General features: G+C 43.7%; 2 protein-coding genes across 2 annotated transcripts; both read right to left on the bottom strand.

The window, feature by feature from the left end:
- Window positions 1-518: 518 nt before the first annotated feature.
- atg3 (autophagy related 3) lies at window positions 519-12,284 on the bottom strand. The gene is made up of 12 exons (XM_080024106.1): window positions 12,127-12,284; window positions 11,488-11,529; window positions 11,316-11,365; window positions 10,023-10,093; window positions 8,913-9,020; window positions 6,829-6,878; window positions 6,535-6,616; window positions 6,423-6,457; window positions 6,159-6,314; window positions 4,919-5,046; window positions 4,469-4,537; window positions 519-2,395 (listed from the first exon to the last, which is right to left on the bottom strand). The coding sequence occupies exons 1-12, from the start codon at window positions 12,196-12,198 to the stop codon at window positions 2,314-2,316; spliced, it is 945 nt and encodes a 314-aa protein (XP_079880232.1). The 5' UTR covers window positions 12,199-12,284; the 3' UTR covers window positions 519-2,313.
- A 575-nt stretch (window positions 12,285-12,859) lies between these two features.
- On the bottom strand, window positions 12,860-19,842 carry LOC307247943 (coiled-coil domain-containing protein 80-like). The gene is given in 8 exon segments (XM_080024101.1): window positions 12,860-13,556; window positions 13,667-13,750; window positions 16,380-16,446; window positions 16,448-16,484; window positions 16,993-17,144; window positions 17,266-17,402; window positions 17,521-17,677; window positions 17,871-19,842. Coding segments are annotated over 8 exon segments (2,694 nt in total). The 5' UTR covers window positions 19,617-19,842; the 3' UTR covers window positions 12,860-13,242.
- Between the last annotated feature and the right edge of the window lie 1,050 nt (window positions 19,843-20,892).

Genomic DNA, 20,892 nt, shown 5'->3' with positions numbered 1-20,892 from the left:
GACAGCTCCCCGCGTTGTGTCGACGGTGGTCGTCGCCTGAAGGTGACGTCAAGCCTTTCCAGGCATCTGATTGGCGCCGTCTCTTGCTTTGTTTTGATAGGAAGCATGTGGGCGGCGTGAGGCCAGGACTGACTGGCGAGGGTGGATTTTAGGGAAATCCTTTATACAATTAATTCAAGCGCTATCCAGTAATTAATACCTTGTTAGATTAAATGGATTGCTTTGTGTTATTGTAAATGTTGTTTTCTACGTTGCAGACTAAAGTGAACCAAATATTTCACTTTATAGTGCTCATGGGAAAATAATTCCGACATAAATGTAAACATAAATATATAAATAATTTATTTTAAGATTGAGACATTACTGCTTTTATTCAAACTATTTCGACTACCACCAACAAAAAGGTGAAGGGTGAAAATTTTGATTCGTAAAAGCTGTTAGATCTTTGTGTGTTCTGCTTCTAACAAAAAAAAATATAAATTCTAATCCCCATCTAAAGAAAGTTAATAAATACATAATTATTGTAATACTTTGATAAATATTTATTGATAAATGTACATTACTTTATAATGTGTTACTTAGTCGTATAAGGAGACATAGGATCAGCAGGCAGCACAGAGTGTGAGAATAGCCCAACAGAGATACCGATTCAGAGGGAAGTGGGTTATCGGACCAGGTAGTCCAGTAGTAAGATGAGAAGTCAGCAACATGCTGCCACTAAGCAGGATATAGTTAATTTGCTGTACATAACATTTCCAACAACTAAAACCAGAAATTGACCTTGTATTGTACGGAACTGCGTCGCAGGGCTTAACAAGACAAACAATGGCTGCATTTGTAATATCAAAGTACAATCAGCTTCAACACAGCTTTAAAAAAAAAAAAAAACAAACATACCAGAGTGAGGAAGTAGTGCTACTGCTTCCTCGGTCTGGTCATTTCCAACACGAGCAATCGGCGTTAAGTAAACAACACTGAGGGGGTCGAGGAAGAGGAAGAACAAAAGAAGACAAAGAAACACTCTAACCCAGTCACAGGAAACAAATAAAACGGACAAAAAAGCGAACAACAACGCATTCAGAGAACAAAGCTTTAAGACAAACTGGTAGGTAAGATTAGCTTCATCATCATGAGGTCCAATCATGTGTCCAGCCTAGTGCAATCACTGCAGAAAATAAGCTGTAGCAAGATATGGGGGACAAAACTGTCACTTCTAACAATAGTTCACAACATCGCCTTTTGGTTTAGTACTTCAGAGGTCACCAACAACAGATATGTCAACTGATGCTTGCAGGGAAAAGGGCAAAACAAACAATAGTAAATTGTTTTGTGGAAAAGAGTGACAAGGTCCAAACTCAAAAGCCTTTTCCAATTATATTTCCTGGACAATTTCTCAAGAGTTGAGCAGGACGTGAATATTCTGGCCGAAGGAAAGTCAGCCGCCACTGGGCACATTCCAGATTGTCTGCACACTGCAACCAGTCAGAACACACGGCACTTGAGCTCCATCCATCCAGGACACTGGTGTCCCACATGAGAGAAATCTAGACACTCTGGAACAAGCCTGCTAAATATTTGACAATCACATATACTTTCTTGATATTTAAAGAAAAACGTTGGTATTTTTATTTTTTGTCCCTAACCCCTTATTTTTTGCTCATTGGGAGTCAACTGGAGTAATTGGGATAATTTACCATTAGACCGATCCAGTATTGAGTGAATAGCTTCAGCCTTTGCGATTGCTGAAGAACGTGGTCATGATTGCCCAATATTGCAACCGGCCGATATCCGGGCTTGACTGCTGAATCAATACAGCCCTACAATTTTGATCTTGCAACACAAGCAAATTTTCATTGTTGTAAGTATTTTAATGTTTTTGTTTTTTTTAAGTTGAATTAGAAAAATGTTGATGGAACATGTGGTGAGCTGTCACGGCACAGCACTGTGATTGAAAAACACTGCCTTAAAAAAAAAAAAAAAAATTTTGTTAAAGTGTATGAATATCAATCTGGACAAAAACAAAACGAAAACACTGCATGATTGGTCAGCCCAAAAAGCCCAAAAGTTCCTGGTGGGACATGACTGGTGCGTGTTGCACCGCTCCAAAACCTCAGCGCTCCTATTGGTCCTAAGCCACCTCCCACCCTGCCCTTCCTATGCAAAGTGTCTCAGACTAACACCCGATAATCCAGAATGTCATTCGGAAACCCCCCGTCCCCACCACCAGCTCTAGTGGCCTCCAGACGAGGGCAGAGTTCCCGATCCTTTTCCGTGTTCACAATTTCCACAGGAGTAGCGTTTGCGCAGGCAAAGCTACATGGTGAAGTGCCTCGTGTAGTCGTATTCTATTGTGGGAATGACGGCCTGGACGAACTTCAAGAAGATCAGAAGGTACCTGCAACCAGCAGTTAAGGCAAACAAAAAGGTCGAAAGGCAGTTAAACCCAAATATTTACAGATGAAGGTTGGAATAAAGGTTTAAGGATAGGTTTTGCCATTTTTCCAACCCTGCCCTAATTTGAATAGCTTCCGTCATTTAACTGTGCATAGCAACAATCTTACTGAACACTTTATTATTGAGAAACTACCACTCTGCTGCAGCTTCTCATCGTGCCTAATTTCAAACAAAATGCTCCCAATATTGTCAGTCTTTATGGACTATACAAAGAAATGGTCGCAATAAATGTTATCAAGCTTTTAGCACTTCTGCAAATCATTCATTTTGGCTACAGCTGTGCTAACGGAAGAGACTAGAGACAGGCTGAGTAGCTTCCTGCCTGCAACCTACTGTAGCCCATGTTACACTTTGGATGTACTGCATGTACTGCAATTGAATCAGAATCAGTGTATTCCACCAGGTACAGGTACAATTACATATACTAGGAATGAGTTCTAGTGAAGTTTGGCCAATACGCTGCAATGAGCCCTGTGTTGACAAGTATTACATTTAAGCAGGAGTAACCGCTTCCACACAAGCAAAAAGATGATTTAAATCACTTAAGCCTGGTTGATAGTCGCTGCAGCGTGGCATAAATGACGTCATTGCAGCGCGATTTTTCGCAAGCACCTCGCAATTTTTGTCACTCTGCACCGTGCGCTCTAGGTAACTCAGGATGGACGCATTCCGAAGGAAGGTTGTGCGAAGAGTTCCGCAGGTACAATCTGTACCAATGCGTGACCGCAAAAATCACCAGATGGTTTTCATGGAATTCATGGAAGGAGAGAAGAGCTGTCGCTGTCCAAAGATTTTGACTATTTTAACTGACTACAATAAATGTACATTTAACACCTTCTCTTTACTGCTCTTTTGTAGTTGTTTGGATCTTTCCCTAAGGACTATGTTGCAGCAGTTCTTTCATTTTTTCCTCTGCCTGTTTGTGTGTCCCCTGTCTTTCAGGAGATTTTATACAATTTTAACTGAGAGGTGAAGTGAATAACCTTGCTCATCTCATTCCAATGGTACCTGGGATATATTAGGCAGCAAGTGAACAGCCAGTCCTTGAAGTTGATGTGTTGGAAGCAGGAATAATGGGCAAGCGTAAGGATCTGAGCCACTTTGACAAGGGCCACATTGTGATGGCTTGACGACTGGGTCAGAGCATCTCCAAAACAGCAGGTCTTGTGGGGTGTTCCTGGTATGCAGTGGTTAGTACCTACCAAAAGTGGTCCAAGGAAGGACAACCGGTGAATGGACAACAGGCTCATGGGTGCCCATGGGCTCATTGACGCACGTGGGGAGCAAAGTCTAGCCCGTCAGGTCCGATCCAACAGAAGAGCTACTGTAGCACCAATTGCTGAAATAGTTAATGCTGGTTAATGCTATGATAGAAAGGTGTCAGAACACACAGTGCCTCGCATCTTTCTGCATATGGGGCTGTGTAACAACAGACCGGTCAGAGTGCCCATGCTAATCCCTGTCCAACCCCGAAAGCACTACAATGGTCACGTAAGCGTCAGGACCAGAACTGGACCATGGAGCAATGGAAGAAGGTGGCCTGGTCCGATGAATCACATTTTCTTCTACGTCATGTGAATGGCCGGGGTTAGGGTCAGATCAGATGGAGCATCTGTGGGATGTGCTGGAACAACAAACCTGATCCATGGGGGCCCCACCTCACAACCTACAGGATTTAAAGGATCTGCTGCGAACGTCTTGGTGCCAGATACCACCATCAACACCAGAGGTGTTGTGGAGTCCATGCCTCCACGGGTCAGAGCTGTTTTGACGGCACGAGGGAGACCTACACAATATTAGTGATTATTAGTGGTGGTTTTAATATTGTGGCTGATCGGTGTATATGCTTGTGCGTGCATCATGAGCCGCACGGCTCACTTGCGGCAACTACAACTGAGCCTTTACACACAAAACAGGTTCACTTACTGTTCATCTTCCTTGTTCATAACTCAACAGCGCACATTTTAGGAACGGTGCAGCATTCATTAGGCATTAATAAAAACAATAAGGATACATATGGACTCCGAGCTCTCCACCACCCTCAGCGACCGTCTCAATGATCTTTTTCATCACTTCGGCGTGTCTGCAAGGACCAATGGAGAGGTTGCATTAGCTTTAGTGCTGGTGAAGCAGACATTCCAATACAAGACATTATCATCGTGAAAAACAGTCATTGAAAGGTTACGCGGCGTCATATCATGTAAAATGCTTTTTAAGTCAAAACTTTGCAATATAACATTGTTATAAGAGAATGCCATTTATAACACAACGTCATGAATCCCAATCTATTTACAGGATCTGGGTAGCAGCACAAAAATAAAAAGATACAAAAACATTTTAATCACATGGAAACAGCTTTTTCAGAACAAAGATTCTAGAATTTCCAAAGTTTCTCAAGCCTTGGATGTTTAGTGCCATTTCTTTCCCAGCGGACGGGATTCGTTGGATCCCTCTCCTCGCTCACCTGCAGGGATGGACGGAGCACATGGCGGGAGGGGGGAGGTGGGGGTGGTTCTCGATGGTGACCGTCTTCTTCACGTGGTCCTGGCTGATGTCCTCGTACATCTGGTCGACAGTCAGCGGTTGTCTGTCCTGCGACGCCATGAGAGGACCACAGCAGAGTGTAATAACAAAGATATTATTGCCAAAACTTGACTATGAACAATCGTAAATTGTTAGGAAAATGGGATTTTGAGTAAAGGTCATCTTTTAAAGTGGTGATTCTAGAAAAATATCACATTTGATACCTTATTTTGTTATCACTTTTTATTAAAGTTCCAATTATATATTAGTTATATCATTCTTTAAATGTATAATATTACTTCCAGGTTACATACTATATTATTGCATTGACTATGTTTAGTGTTTAAAAGACTACTTTATTAAATAAAAAACATATATATTTGATCTTTATCCAATATCTTCTGTATGTAGGTGGAACTTCATAAGAAACAGACATTCAGTGTTGCGTTATGCATGTGCTCTTCTACATGCTGTTTCCATTGTTGGTGTCGGGATCTGCCATGCCTTTAACGGCTAGAATGCAAAGATTGGCCAATCACAAAAAGTAAAAGGAAGCCGCAGTGAATTTGCTTAAGCAGCGTAGCTAGATTTTGGTCAGTCAACTTTCAATATGGATGAACATAAAACAAAATATTCCCAAAACCTCCAGTGACTGAGAAAAAAACAAAACAAATCAATTGACCAAAAGAAGACACACTTTACTGAAAATAATTTGCAGAGTGAGGACGGAGGGGGGGAGTAAAAACTCAAAACACTGCGTTTGGCGACTAATCTTATGGATTGCGACTTTAAACACAGCAAGGAAGTAATAAGTAATAACAGATCTTCCAGCAAGAACCTTGCTCCCGCCCCCTCCTTCCTTTTTTCGGCATTTAAGGAAATACATTTTGTATCCCAAAAAAAGGGTTCATAAAAGCTGAAAAAGGCATGAATCACTTAATCAGCCTCTGAATAAATGGATCCTGAACTGTTGGGTTTGTTCATTTTCCTTTGGCTCCCACTCTGCTCTGCAAACAGACTTTGACCGAACTAAAGCACTTTAGAGGGGTGTTTGAATATGAACTACCAGAACACAAAAGAGATTCAAATACTCAAACTGTCTCAACCGTGGAATTGTTCTAGATGCCAAATAGAGTAAAGAAAGCCGGCTTTATGGAGTTTTGGACGTGTGCGTACGATACCTCGTCATATCCGAACAGCCAGAGTCGCGGGGTCTGGTAGTATTTATCATAGGTGATGTACAGGTCGTACGTTCTGGTCTGGAGGATGGCGTCTTCGCTCCCCGTGTCCACTTTGGATTTGAGGGAGTCGGCCATTTTGCTGGTGTCCAAGGTCGCCTGACGAGAGGACGAAGAGACGTAGGGAAAGCGAAACGGAAATCAAATAAAGACAACAAATAATAACTGTAATCTGTGTCTGGTTTGTAGCCCACCGGGCCATCTTACCTCATCTGTTTCCAACAAACCACTTTCCTCATACTCTGCAGAGAGACCAAAAATAGTTAACACCACCTCGCAAATACCGATGACAATATATGCTTCGTCGTGGCCACTGTACCTTCCATGTCAGCCGCCTCTCCATCGTCATCCTCCTCATCATCATCACATGCGCCAGAGTTCACATTCATATTCATGTTGTCCTTAAACAAAAACAGAAAAGTCAGGAACTTCCACTGACAATATCTAACCGTTGCGATCCTCAGTGTCTATCACTTTTTTTGAAAACAGTACTGGTGCATTAAGGGTGGGTTGCACGGACGATTAAATTATCTTTTGAGTTGATCAAGGATTAGCCGATGTAGGTGCCACAGGAAAAATGCAGTGCACAGGTCAAGGAAGCTGTGATGCATACCTTGTTGTCCAGCGCGATTTCTCTCACAGCGTCGGTGACTCCCAGCACACCTACACAACGCACATTCAGAACATCTTCAGAGCAATTTTGTATAAGTACATACTGTAATCACTCACACTCACACTCCATTAATATTTTGTAAGTCCCCATTGTGTCCCCATTGTGCCCCCAAAACAGCTCTGAGCCGTCCACAAGACCTCTGAAGGTGTACCATTGTATCTAGCAACAAGATGTTAGCAGCAGCTCCTTAAAGTCTTGTAATGGATGCATGGATCAGGCTTGTTGTTCCAGCACATCCCACAGATGCTCGATCGGACCATAACCATGGCCATCCACATGATGTAGAAGAAAGCGTGATTGATCAGACCAGGCCACCTTCTTCCATTGCTCCATGGTCCAGTTCTGACGCTCACGTGCCCATTGTAGGTGCTTTTGGCGGTGGACAGAGGTCAGCATGGACACTCTGACTGGTCTGCAGCTACACAGCCCCACATGCGGAAAGCTGTGATGCACCGTGTGTTCTGACACCTTTCTCTCATAGCCAGCATTATCTTTTTCAGCAATTTGTGTTACAGTAGCTCTCTTCTAGGATCGGACCAGACGGGCTAGATTTAGCTCCCGAAGCGTATCAATGAGCCCATGGGCATCCATGACCCTCTTGCCCGTTCACCGGCTGGAAGGACTTCCTTGGACCACTTTTGGTAGGTACTAACTACTGCATGACCACCCCACAAGACCTGCCGTTGGGTTGACCCTGGTTTTTTAAACCGCTAAAAATAGCCGATTGACACCTTTCCCATTGCCAGGAGAAATGCCTTTTTTCTGGTGCGTCACGTTCGAAAGTCATGAACACGTCAGAAGGCCAAAATTAGCGGTTCGACCCGGGTGTCCTGTTCACATCAGAGCCGATCGGAGTTGGAGCCAATTTAAAACTTGTGTCTATTGCAAGGTCATTTGACCAGGGACCTGGTTTTAATGTTGTCGCTGTATGTGTGTCTTGTATTAATTTCGGATATTTGTATATATTTCACAATTTAATATTGTGAGTAATATATATATATATATATATATATATATATATATATATATATATATATATATATATATATATATATATATATATTTATTATTTTTTTTAATTATTATTATTATTATTTTATTTTATTATTGTATTTTTACTTCACATTTTAATCCTATTTAACTGTGGCAGACAAAAGGGCATGGTCAAGCACTGGCTGCAGATGACAGCACGGTTCCCTTTTCGCGCGGCCACCAAGCCGACTCGAGGCAGGGAGTTTTCTTAATGTTTTGTTTGTCTTACAGAGGAGATTGGCACACAGGCTCGTGAGCAGCCCAGCAGAGGAACGTAGTTTGTGTGTGTGTGTGTGTGTGTATATATATATATATATATAAACTACAAACCAGACATATAATTGTGGCCTGCGTGCCATAGATTGCAATGTACAATAAAACTCGCGGCATGTCGGCGCACATCGGCCAGAAAGACTCCGCCTCCCTCTCTAAACCCTTACCTGTGGGAAGAAACTCCCACCTTAACATTTTATTCCCCAATGTTTCTGACTTTACTAATCCGTAGTTTAACACACCAAACCTCACCAGAACAAGTTCCTAGTATACTGTATGTAAACGTACCTGGTAGAATAAACTGATTCAAATATTTTACACCCCCCCCCCCCCATTTATTTTCCAATTTCTTTCCTATTGTTTGTTGTTATTACAGCCTATTGTTTTGATGTGAGCTTCTGGGACATTGCAATTTTCTATCTAGCTATCTATCGATGTTTATGTAATGCCTTGAAGGCTTGAAATACTGTGATGAATAAACACCTGTTTACATGAATTTAGGCACACTGGAGCTGTCAAAATAATGAAATTTCAGTTCTTATACAAGACAGTTTCTTTAGGCATGAAACAAAGACAAAGGTAAAATTATTGCAAATGACAAAAAAAAACAACAACAAAAAAAAAACCCCCCAGAAGGTTAACAAAACAAAATACAAAAAAAAAAAAAGTGCGTGCCAGTAATACTGCCAATGAAAATATCAGAGCCTAATCTCCTCCACCTGAGTTGTGGTAGGTGTCGACCCATCCCCCGTCTCCATCGTCCTCCTCTATGATCGCCTCCAGCTCATCCGAATACTCCATCTGCTTGCAGCGTTTGTAACAGGGGACTGAGGGTACGGAGTGGAAACGGAAAGTCATCAGTTAAATAAAAGAAAAGCGGTAAGCCAAGAAAGGATAAAAGGAAAAAAGAACGATTTGAAAAAAAACAAAAACAAACAAACAAAAAAAAAGATTGTTTTTTTAATCCTGATAATCATGAAGTAATTTTAAACCATGTTGGATCTTAAGATGATTCTCTGGGATGAGCTACAGAGTTTACAGAGCTGTGAAAAAGTATTCTCCTTATCCAATTTACTGCATTTTTTACACTGAATTTGGTAGACCGTATGAGAAGGCACATACGATCTACCAAATTCAGTATAAGGTTGCTGCTTCTTTATTATGCGAGCAGCTCTCACTTGCAATTTTTCGAGCTTTGCTGCTGAGCTAGTTACATAAATAATAATAGCCTATGAATATAACTAATAGGTCTAAATGACCACTCATTGATATGTTTTTGCCAGAATGCAGTGAGGACCCAAATGCACTACACTGAAGGCAGTACCCTGTAGAAACATCTCAGGCGATTGGGCTGGAACCTCCCACTGGTGGGAGCCTTCCCACTATTGTGTACGGAGGTGAAATAACACTCTGGATAGCTCCCTAACTTCTCCCAGCAGCAGGGTCAGCATCTCCAGTATCAGAGGGGCGTATCTTTAACTTTCAGAACCATCTCAGTTTTGTTTTTGAACTCTGGGAATAGATGCTCTGATATTTTAATGAATGATTCTTTCATGTATTCACTGTCCGTGAACAGCTTTCCACACCTTACCATCTCCTGAGCTGCCACAGAGCTAGTGGCAGTAGTGGAGTTTGGAGTTTATTGTTTAACCGTTAAACAATAAAATAAAATAACTTGTTATATATTTGACTTGTTTAAAGAGAAAAATACATTTGTTTCGTTTATTTCGATGGACAACTCTTGGTGTGTTGGGAAAATGATAGAGTAAAAAGGAAAAAAAGACAATATAAAATAAACAAATGGGACAACTGAAGTGAGCTCCTCTTACCGTTGCGCGTTAGAAGAAACTGTTTATCCTGGAGTAAGTACGGTTTTACCTTGGCCTCCTCCCCAGATGCCCTGTATGTAAAGAGAGGGTGTGAAATTTAGACTGTGCATGCCTTAAAATGAACCCCACCCCCTATAGAGGGGGATGGTATATGGGGATGGTAGCTCAGGAGGTAGAGCTGGTGGTCTAGTGATCCAAAGGTTGCTGGTTCGATCCCAGGCTCCTCCTGCTAGCATGCTGTAGTGTCCTTGAGCAAGACACTTAACCCCTCATTGCTCCTGATGGCTGCGTCCGTCGGTGTTTGAATAATTGTAAGTCGCTTTGGATAAAAGCGTCTGCTAAATGACTAAATGTAAATGTAAATGTATAGAACGAGGCCAGTGTTGGGTTAAACTAGTCATGTCACACTTCATTAATTCCCCCTGGAGAAAATGGCACCTGACCAATTCTCAATAGCATTTCATTACCAAACACACCACAATCATAATATCATAGTACCTGTTTTTCATCAGGTGTCAATATAAAACCTGTCAACAACTACGAATCCCCCGCTATTCATGTCCAATAACCCAGTTTCTACAGGCATTGGCACAGTACCAGTAAAGTAACAGTAAATTTCCAATCATAATGAAATCTGGATTCATTAGAAATATTATTAATTCTAATGTTTGCTAGTTATTCTATATTGAAGTGAAAATCCATAAGATTGCACAGATAACACAAATACATGGAATGGCCGCTTCTTAAAAAGGGCTATCTAGAAAAAAGTTAAGAGTACCATGTAGGAGAGCGATAACAAATACAAAAGTTTGCATGATTTTGACAAAGTATTTCACACTTTCACCTCATCCTGCCTTGACTACTGTGATTCACTGTATGCACAAGGCAGTCAGCCAGCCCTGCAGCTCGTCTAGAATCACCCATAAAGAGAAACCACAAGACCTACATCCGCTCACGCCTAGTTCGGATCAGTCTTTATTTAAAGGTTTTATTTATTTAAAGGAACTTAATGCATTGCTATCTTCCAACAAAATGGAAATGAGGAACAGAAAGTACAACAATCAAGTATTTGAAAGTTAATTACTATTCTGAGATTGACAGCATTTGAATTGGACCTAATGCTGCAGTTTTGCCTGTCTGTTAAACACTAAATTACCTCTTCAGGTGAGCCCTCATTAAAAACACTAATAAGGCTTAATAAAGTGTTATCTTATCCATCGGAAATCTGTGATTTAAAGCGCACAAAAGACACACAAAGCCAAGGCAAGGCTACCTGTCTCAGATATAACTCACCATTTCCATGTGGGACAGTGGTGGACCAAGTGATCACCGGCAGCTACGAACTAACACAAAACACAAAGACAGTTAAAAAATGAAATAAGAGTCAAATCAAAGAAAGCTGCCAACATTATATAGAGCCATAACTGACCATCACGTGCAGATGTGTTTTAGGAAGTGTTCTCACCTCTTCCGGTGTTATTACTCCGGTCTCTTTGAATTTGGACTCCTGTGATCGATAACACATTCTGTTATACAATTTATAATATTGCTCAACATTTTTTCCAATCAACGATCCTCAATTTGATACACATAAGACCAATGGCTGCATTTGGTAAGATTTTGTTCTCTGGGATCCACAATTTCGAACGTTTGTATTGATAAATACGACTTAGTCCAACAGTCCACACCTGTCTAAACTCTAGTTAGGGAGACAACAGTGAAACTACGATCAAAATAGTCACTGTTCATATTATTATCTATGCATCATTTTGCCGCCGCCCCCCCCCCCCCCCCCCCGGAGCCTCTTGAAGGACCAATGAGGGGGGGCCCCGGACACCAGGTTGAGAACCACCGAACTAGTGGAAGTCCACCTCGTGAACCGACCGCACCCCTGGCGCGCAAATTGTGGAAACTCCTCAGAACGGCACGTGGACTCGAGCTTCCCGCATTTGACTGGAACCACGTCCGACGACGACGACAACGAGCGGCGGACCGCGTGAAGTGACAGTGGCCAGCGAATAGTCGCCGCGTCGGCTTTGCTAGACGTTAGCATCGGTGGGAGCAGCACACGTTGACAAGCTAAACACACGCTGATCCATCTTGCCTTCAGAACTGGAGTGAGAAACTCGGCCACCCCCAGCGCCGTGCCCTTCACGGAGTTGATGACGTTCTGCATCGCCAAGTTGTATAGCTTCCTCCCCCCCCCGGCGACGTAGCGACGCGACGCGACACCTGAACGTCTGCTCGCTTTGACACACTCGGGCGGCGCGTCACAGCAAGTCACATGACCCGGGTCGAACGGCGAGAGCCTTTTCCGGCTAAACGAACCATCGCGAGGAGAGCCGAAGGTTCTCGCGGGAGGAAACGGGTCGGCGAGTGGGGGGGGGGGGGGTTGATGAGTGCGAAGCCAAACGATTGAATTATCTCGGTATTTGTTTTCAAAATCAAACGTTGTTAGGGAAGTAATTATTATTATTATTATTATTATTAATAATTTTTTTTTAATTGTTCACTTGAAAGTTGAATATATGAATAAAATAACAACAAAAAAAAAAAATGTGCTTATGATTTCCAGGAGACATGGAGTATTTGTTGGGACAGCCCTAATGTCATAGCCACATAGGTGAACTAAAGGGCATACAGCTTGGCGTACAATTAATTGTGTAATTAATTGAGATTTCCAAATACTTCTTGCGTGCAGCCTCATTATGGAAATGGCACGATAGAGAAAACAAAAACACATTACAATAGAGTACCACATTCTAAATTTTATTATATTAATACAAATTGTGCCAAACAAAATTACTGATTAAACATCCAAAGTTATCGCCAGTAAGAGAAGAGTAAAACATTTGGCTTTATATTGTTCATGTTCTGGTTCCAAATAGCCCCCAAATTAAACTAGAGGACTTGGACGGATGTGTTAATGCCCTGGACCGAGGAACTGGCTGAGAAGGACGGTGCAGTAAACACCAAACTGCTCTGACTCTCTGGAAATTCACAGTGAGGGGTGTGAGACTGGGTTCAGTAAACAACTTCTCCAAACCTACTTCACTGGACCTGATTTAGTGAAGCGTCTGGTCTGTTGAGAAAAGCACAAACATCAGAACGACAGCAATGGATTTGTTTCAATTCCAATTGGACCTGAGCCTGAAATGCCCGCTGCAAACCCTAACTCGCACATGTCAACAAATCGCAGCCCACTGTCTCCCAGGCCTCTTTAGTAACCGTAACCACGGTGACTATAACCGTCCTGGTCTCGTTCGTGGTGTCCGTGGTGAGCGTAGTCGTCGTCGTCGCGGCAGCGCATGCCCAGCGACTGTTGGATGGCCATCTCCTGCCTCCGAAGCTGCATGGAGTCCACCAGGTCGTAAATGATGGACATGGACCACATGGGGGACGGGTACCAGGACTTGACGTTGCCATCCTTGCCCACCAGCAGCATGGAGAAGTACTCCGGGCTGACCTGGAAGTAGTTCCTGATGTCTTGGACCAGGGCGGCGGACAGCTCCTCCCTCTCCACGGTGGAACTCCCTGGGGAGCCAGGCGGGTTAATGTCCTGCAGTAGAGCCTGCTCAATCGCCATTAACACCGAAAATGATTATAATTTATGGATTTGAGATGATTATGATAAAGACTCTTACCGTTGATCGGATAGAGCTCCAGGACTCCTCCCATCAGTTCCGTGTCTTTCCCGATGAGCTTCAACACAGACATGTGGCGAAGACCTGAGCAAAGACACACATAGGTTTTGGAAATAACACAATCTTTGCACTGACATTACATAACACTGCATGAGTTGCTCTAGGAACTGGGTCATCCTAGCTCTGGGAAATAAAGACATTAAAGGAAACCACCCAAGCACTGTGTTTTCAGGGACCTCCGGCCCAGAGACACCGATGATGGGGTTGTAGACACTACTTTATTGTAGAGAGTGGTCTAGATGGACATGTGTCATGACAGGAGCTCCTCTCCTGAGTGTGTGTGTGGATGGGGGTTTTACCTGTTGCTCGTTAGACCAACCAACGATCAACAGGTATGCAGCCACTCTGATCCTGGGTCTCCAATGACCTGGACCCAGGACAGGTGTGGCTGCTCAAACCAGACCATCCCCACATCACAATCAGTTCGCCAATTTTGAACCCGAGCCAACTTAAAATGTTGGTTCCCATCATTTATGACTGCTCATAACACAAACTCACCAAACACTTTGCTAATGAGAAACTTAACACTCTGCTGTAGCTTATCACTAATACTGTTTTCACACCAAAATTGACCCGGGTTTTTTTAAACCCAGGTCAACCTGCTAAAAATAGCCGGAGCCCTGCGGGGGGTTCTCCGCTGTGCTCCCCATGGTGCAATCCCAACACTCACAACATTTCACGGTCCCCCATAGGGAAAACAAAACAACTTCTGATTTTGGATTCAAAATGGAATATGAAAGGATCGAAGATACATAGATATTCCTGTCTATTTATACCCCAGCATCCAGAATTTCAACACGCGTCGCATCGTGCAGGTAAAAGGGCCAAAATTAGCCCGTCGACCCAGGTGCCTCTCTCACATCTGAGCCGATCGGAGGAGGAGCTGACTAAAACCCTGGTCTATTGGACTGAGATCTGGGTTTTTCCTTTCCCACTGGTGACAAATGCCAAAAGTTAATGCATGTTTTTTGTGTTTCGGGTGTTTCAATGCAGTGGGAAAGGGGTATAAATCTGCTTTTGGAAACAAGGAGTCAAAACCGATGTCTCTCATAGTTTGTGCTATGAAGAGTGATAAATTACACATGCATTTGTATAAATGTTTTGAAAATCAGAATGTGTATATTCCACCAGGTACATTTACACATACTAGGAATTTGTTCTAGGGAGGTTTGGTGCGTTTCACTACAGATGATTAGCATAGAAAAGTTTAAAATCTGAAAATAAATGGAGAATAAGATTAATAATAAAATAAAATTGAATAAAAAGTGAAGTAAAAAAAATATATATAAATAAATATACAAATAAAAAAATACAAAACATAAATATCATAAAAAATAGCAAACTTATCCATTAATAGGTAAAAATTGATAAATCAACGCAAATACAATATCCAAAGCCCAAAGTCAATCCAATAGAAGCATTGAGTTCATGATTTCATTCTTTTTTGAAAAATAGAAATATTGCAATTCAAATTTGTGTGGAAATACAAAGCATCTTGATGTTCAGGAACCGTGATGGTGAGTTTGATGTTCTGAATCCACATTACTCATATTGGGTCAATTCCCCAGTCGTTTGGAAACCTGGAGGCGGAGGCTGCATCTCCACCCACACCGTATGTCCCGTGAGGTTTAAACCAGATGACCCTTAAGATACAGTAAAAAAAAGATTGCCCCTCCTACTACCATTATTTTTGCTCCTTCATGCCAGCTTTATTAGTGCCACATTGACTTTCCAGGAAGAATGACAACTCCAAAATGAAAGAACGGCCTCATCTCTCTCTGCTCTGTTTCTCATCAGTCTGTGGGCAACTTGAGCGTTTTTTTCTTTGCAAACAAGCCTGGAAAACAAATACCAAACATTCTAGGGGATCTCTGGAGACTCCTATCTCCACCAAAAGAGTCTCTCTCTCTCTCTCTCTCTCTCTCTCTCTCTCTCTCTCTCTCTCTCTCTCTCTCTCTCTCTCTCTCTCTCTCTCTCTCTCTCTCTCTCTCTCTCTCTCTCTCTCTCTCTCTCTCTCTCTCTCTCTCTCTCTCTCTCTCTCTCTCTCAAAAATGGATTTGAAAAAAAACAACAGGCATCAATTTGCTTGTGGTCGAGCGCAAATGTTTTCCAGCGATCCAATTCCATATTGAGACACAAAACCTCCAAGTTGCAGCTACTCGCCCCTTACCCAGAGAAAAGACGCTGGCCTAGGAGCAAATGAATGAACAAATGCTGAATGAACGGCTGCGTGTTTTCACAGGGCGCCGTCTAGTTTTATTAAGGACCTCTGAAAGCGTTGCTCCCAAACGTCTCCCTTGGAATGAACGTGGAATGTGAAGATGAATTCCAGCCGCGAATATTCCACTGGATCGTTAACCGTGAGAAGTGTTTCGCTCGCGGGGGAAGAGCATTCAAATATTTACGGGAAGAAGGAAAATGATTCCGGAGTGTGGACTCACTTTCCAAACACCCCTGCTCGTCACTCTCTTCTGCCACGTTGAGTCGCCATAAAACATCTAATGAGCCTTTAAAGTTCCCGTAGGAACTGTTATTGTCCGGTAAATGTCCAGCATTTTTCACAAAAAAAAAAAAAAAAAAAAAAAGAAAGGGAGATGCATGATTCACTTCCCTCCCGGACTCCAGCCAAATTTAGCCAAATCTCCAGTCTTACCCAGGTTGCAGGCCTGGCTGTTGAGGCTGTAGAGCTGCTGCTGATAGGCCCACTCCTCGTCGTCCGGGGGCAGAGATGATGAAGAGCCGTCTCCTCCAGCGGAACCTTGTCGAGACACGGCGTTTAATCAAACACAACCGAATTCAAACAACGTCACCGAGCTTGCAAGGTCGAAAGCCCGCTTCACACCAAATCCCACAAACGACAGGAACAAACCCGAGGTCCGTTCATTCCTATGGAGAGTCTGTCTCACATTCTGCGATCCCTAGAGAGGAGGATCCCATGACGGATTTGGTGGGAAGAAAGCTGATGTATAAAGAACCCAAAATGCATAGATGCTCTTTGGATAGTGACGCACCTTTTTCTTTAAAATGCATCAAATGGAGGAATTTGTTTTTGATGTCCCATGATTCGCCATTTCTTTCAGTTAGGTTTTATTCCAACAGCGCTGGGAGAGGAATGATAGCTGGCGAGGTAGGAATCCCTCCTCGTCCTTGTACCAGAAAAAGGGACGAGAACTTCAACTGAATTTTTTGATTTCTTAAGACCCTATGTATCTGTTACACAGATGGTGTTTACACATAGCGCCGTTGCAGCTCTGTCATTCCATTACCTTGAAAGGAAATTTTCTAAGGATCGAGACTTCTCTTCTTTCGCACACATCACGCCAAGTTTCTTCTGCTGTTCCATTTCGGCGATCCGCGAGGAGAACGTGTCGATGTAGTCAAACACAGCTTTCATGGCGATGGGCACCTCATATTCTTGCTGCGGGGAGGAAAAATAAACCGACGCGGCTCAGTCGTTTACATGGCCTTATATGATCAGAAGGGGGAAAAGATATGCAGAGTTGCACGGTGATCTAAAATGCTTTACTATAGTGACGGACCTTGGCTTTCACGTCCAGGTCGGTCAGCACCATGTAGTAGTCGTCGAAGGTCATCCCCAGGTCCTTCCTCAGGGCTCGGATCAGTGCCTGGTTGGTGAGATATTCCTCCGGTAACCCGCTGAGAGGCTGATCCTGCTCTGCACGCCAGCAAAAGAAAAAGGCACACGCCTGTGTCACGGTAAAAAAAAAAAAACAACAACAACAAAAAAAAAGAACAATTAAAATGGGCTTTGAAATGAGCTCCAACGGTCTTACCGAGTTTAAAGTGGTCTATCTTCATTGTGCCGTTGGCCAGGGAGCCAAAGATGGTGATGATGGAGAGTTTGCGGACGGCCATCTCGCACACGTTTTCCAGGTACTCATCTCGCTGCTGGGTGTACATGCGGTTCTCCTCGCTGGGCGTCGTTATGACCTGCGGGGACGGAAAATGATGGAGTGGTAAGGCATTCGTATGAGCGGAATGAGTTTTATGAGCTCCTGTACTGAAAGGCCTCCGCACGGCCCACGCATCTGAAAACACTTAGACGTCTCGATGCGTAATGCTTAAGTTATAGCCAAGATTTATAGAAGCAAGCATCTTTGAAGAGGGCTGGAAAAACACTCACAAGCAGTCTCCTCCGTCGCTCAAACGAAGCGAAGAAGGAAGCGAGGAGGGCGAGCACTTTGGGTTGTTTAGCTGAAGGCCCGTCGCCGCCGTGCTTCTCCTGATACAGCGCTCCTTTCTTCCCGCTCTTTCGGCCGCGCAGGTTGGGGTGGCCCTCCTTTGCGGTCTTTGTCCTCCTCTTGTCCGGCTTGTTCTTTCCGCTTGATTTATCGATCTTCTCTCCACGCCCCTGGTTGTCATTTACGATCTCATCTTTCTTCCGAGGGACAGATCCCCTCTCTGACTTCTCGTTCCCTCCCACTTTTCCCTCCGAATTGCTGTCGGTGAGTTCAGTGGAGCTTGTGGCAACTTCTTGGCTGGGTTCACTGACGACTTTACGAGGTTTTTCATTTGTGCCAGGCTCTCCTGTGATGGTCAGGTGTGTGTAATCCTCTTGGGTTTGGATGGAATCCGGGCGCCACAGGCCAGTCTCCTGATCAAAGGTAGTGGAGTCTGTGGAGGCAAATCCTACGGCGGTTGTACTGCCTGCAACCGTCGCGGTGGTCGCCTTAAATGTGACTGTGGTTGGTTTCGCTGTAGTTGTGGTCATAATCACGGTTGTTGGTGGTGTGTGTTGGGTTGTTGGATGTGTGGTGGTGGTTGTGGTTGTTGTGGTTGTTGTTCTCATCGGTGCGGCTGTGGTTCGCCGGGTGGTGGAAGTGCTTACAGCCTCATTTGCAGAGGTCGGTACCTGCGCAGGGCTCTCTGCTGTGTTTACGTTTATTATTTCCAACGATGCGTTGTGTTGTCCGCTGGAAAGTGTTTTCTGAGTTCCCGGGGATTTGAGCACCTCACCTTCTACGCCGGCCGCCTTGCATCGTTGCACGAAGCCTCTCTGCCTGGCTTTTTCTTGTCTGCGAATGGGGGTCAGGTCCATCACCTCGTACATGGCTTCCAGCCTGACAGGGTAAGGGTATACCTCCTCCACCTGGAGGTTCTTCCTCAACAGGACCATGGAGAACTTGCCCTCCTCCAGCTTTAGGAAGCCCATCAACCTGGGGACGAGCGCCGGGTCCAGGGGCTCCTCGGTAATCTGTCCCTTGGTGGACACCCTGCGTACCTTCCCGCCGGCCTCGCCGTCCTGGTGGAACATGACGATTTGGTGCATGTGGCGCTCGGCCATCTCACAGTACACGTCCGGCTTCATGAGGCTCATCATCAGACGGTAGTAGCCGTCCGCCTCGTGTGGCGCCGAGATGACCAGGACTCGGTTCCTCCCCGCGAAGCCGGCCAAGATGTTGATGGAGTTCGCGGCGCCAGAGGGAATCCTGGCTGGGGAAGGCAGAGCTCTCCTGGGCTGTGGTTTTGTGCCGCCATCTTGGGAGGCCGAGCCACGGTTCACAGGGGTCCTCAGCTGCGGAACTCTTCTGTTTGACATCACCCGTCTGTTTGGTCCTGCTCTCTGGAGTTGGTCTCCCTGCGTGGTCTTGCGGCGACTGGCTAAATGGGATCCGGTCAGATTGCCTGGGGTCAAACTAATAGAATTATTTACAAGCTCACTTTGCACATTCACAGGCTGGTGCGCATGATGTGAAATAGCTCCCTGGGATGGTGGTTGTCGAAACATCGTCTTTCTGTGAATTCTTTTCTCAAAAGACTCCACGAATGTAAACAAAAGCAACACACACACAAATAGGTGCAGTGTCCACCTCATTGTGGAATGTGAGTGCTGGCTCAACAAAATCAGACTTTGAATTCGGAAATGCATTGACTATATATTAACATGCTTCATCAATAACTAAAAAACTCTTAAAAGGGAAGTGTAAAAAAAATAAATAAAGCCACTGACGGATCAATTTATAATTGCAATGAGACAATTATGCAAGGACCTTGGCCATCTACACTTTTCCCATTTACACCTTTCTCCAGTTAAAAAAAACAAACAAACAAACAAACAAAATGTTTTAAAACTTGGTGAAAATCAATTTGCTGGTGAATAAATCCCATACAGAGTTCTCTCCAAAATGTTCCTCAACTGCTCCTGGTCCAGCGGGAGGGAAAATACTCATTCATTTTCCGCTTTCTCTGAGAATGCCGGGTTAGCTCCAGCAGGTAATTCCAAAGTGTGGACCCCGGTCTCTCTTTTTATTCCCAGTCTTCCAGTCTTCTAGCGTCTCAGCTTCAGCCCCAGAGAACATTATGTGACCACAGCCTCCATCTGCGCGGGGAAAGAAGGCGGCGATTGAGCAGAGTGAGCGGAGTATCTCGCGGCAATAGGATCCGACACCGCCCACTGTGAGAGCGCATACAGCCTGCCTCACGTCCGCACGCACGCAGTACTCTCTCCAGGGCATGTACTGTATCAAGGGTGCGTTGCATGCGTTTAATGCTTAAAAGCGTTGCATAGACGGTTGTTAGTGTTTAAAGTAGTAATCCGTAACATTATGTGGAAAAAAAACAAAAACAAATAAAATACATTTGATATTCATCACATTTATTTTTAAATGAATATGGACTCAAATCAAATAGTATTCTGCGACTTAGTCGTAGCAGGAGACATTTGGTTTACTTCCTTGGTACTTAACCTAATTTAACAGATTTAATGAATGAAATGAATGAAATTATAACGTGTGTTTTGAACGATACATACACACACGCACACACACACACACACACACACACACACACACACACACACACACACGTATATATATATATATATGAGAGAGCGCAACATTTATGGTATTATCATATTGTGATAATATCATATTAAACGGAAGATAGACTGTCATGAAACAGAAGAATATTGTTTAAATTAAATATAGGCCTGTCTATGAAGACGATTTAAAAAAAATATGAAGAAATAATTAATTTGACTCTTTCTTTTAAAGACAATTGTGCATTGTATTTGAATTACTTCTGCCTATGAAACTACTGTACGTATGGACAGTCTGGGCAGAGCTCTCTTGCAGTACCTTCACGGGCCATCAGGGGTCAGCAGGGCAAATATGATGCAAACATTCAAGCATAAGTCGAGTTCAAGC

Source organism: Zeus faber (genome assembly GCF_960531495.2).
Source record: "Zeus faber genome assembly, chromosome: 2".
In the NCBI taxonomy this organism is placed as follows: Eukaryota; Metazoa; Chordata; class Actinopteri; order Zeiformes; family Zeidae; genus Zeus; species Zeus faber.
This window is presented reverse-complemented; position numbering and strand designations above follow the sequence as displayed.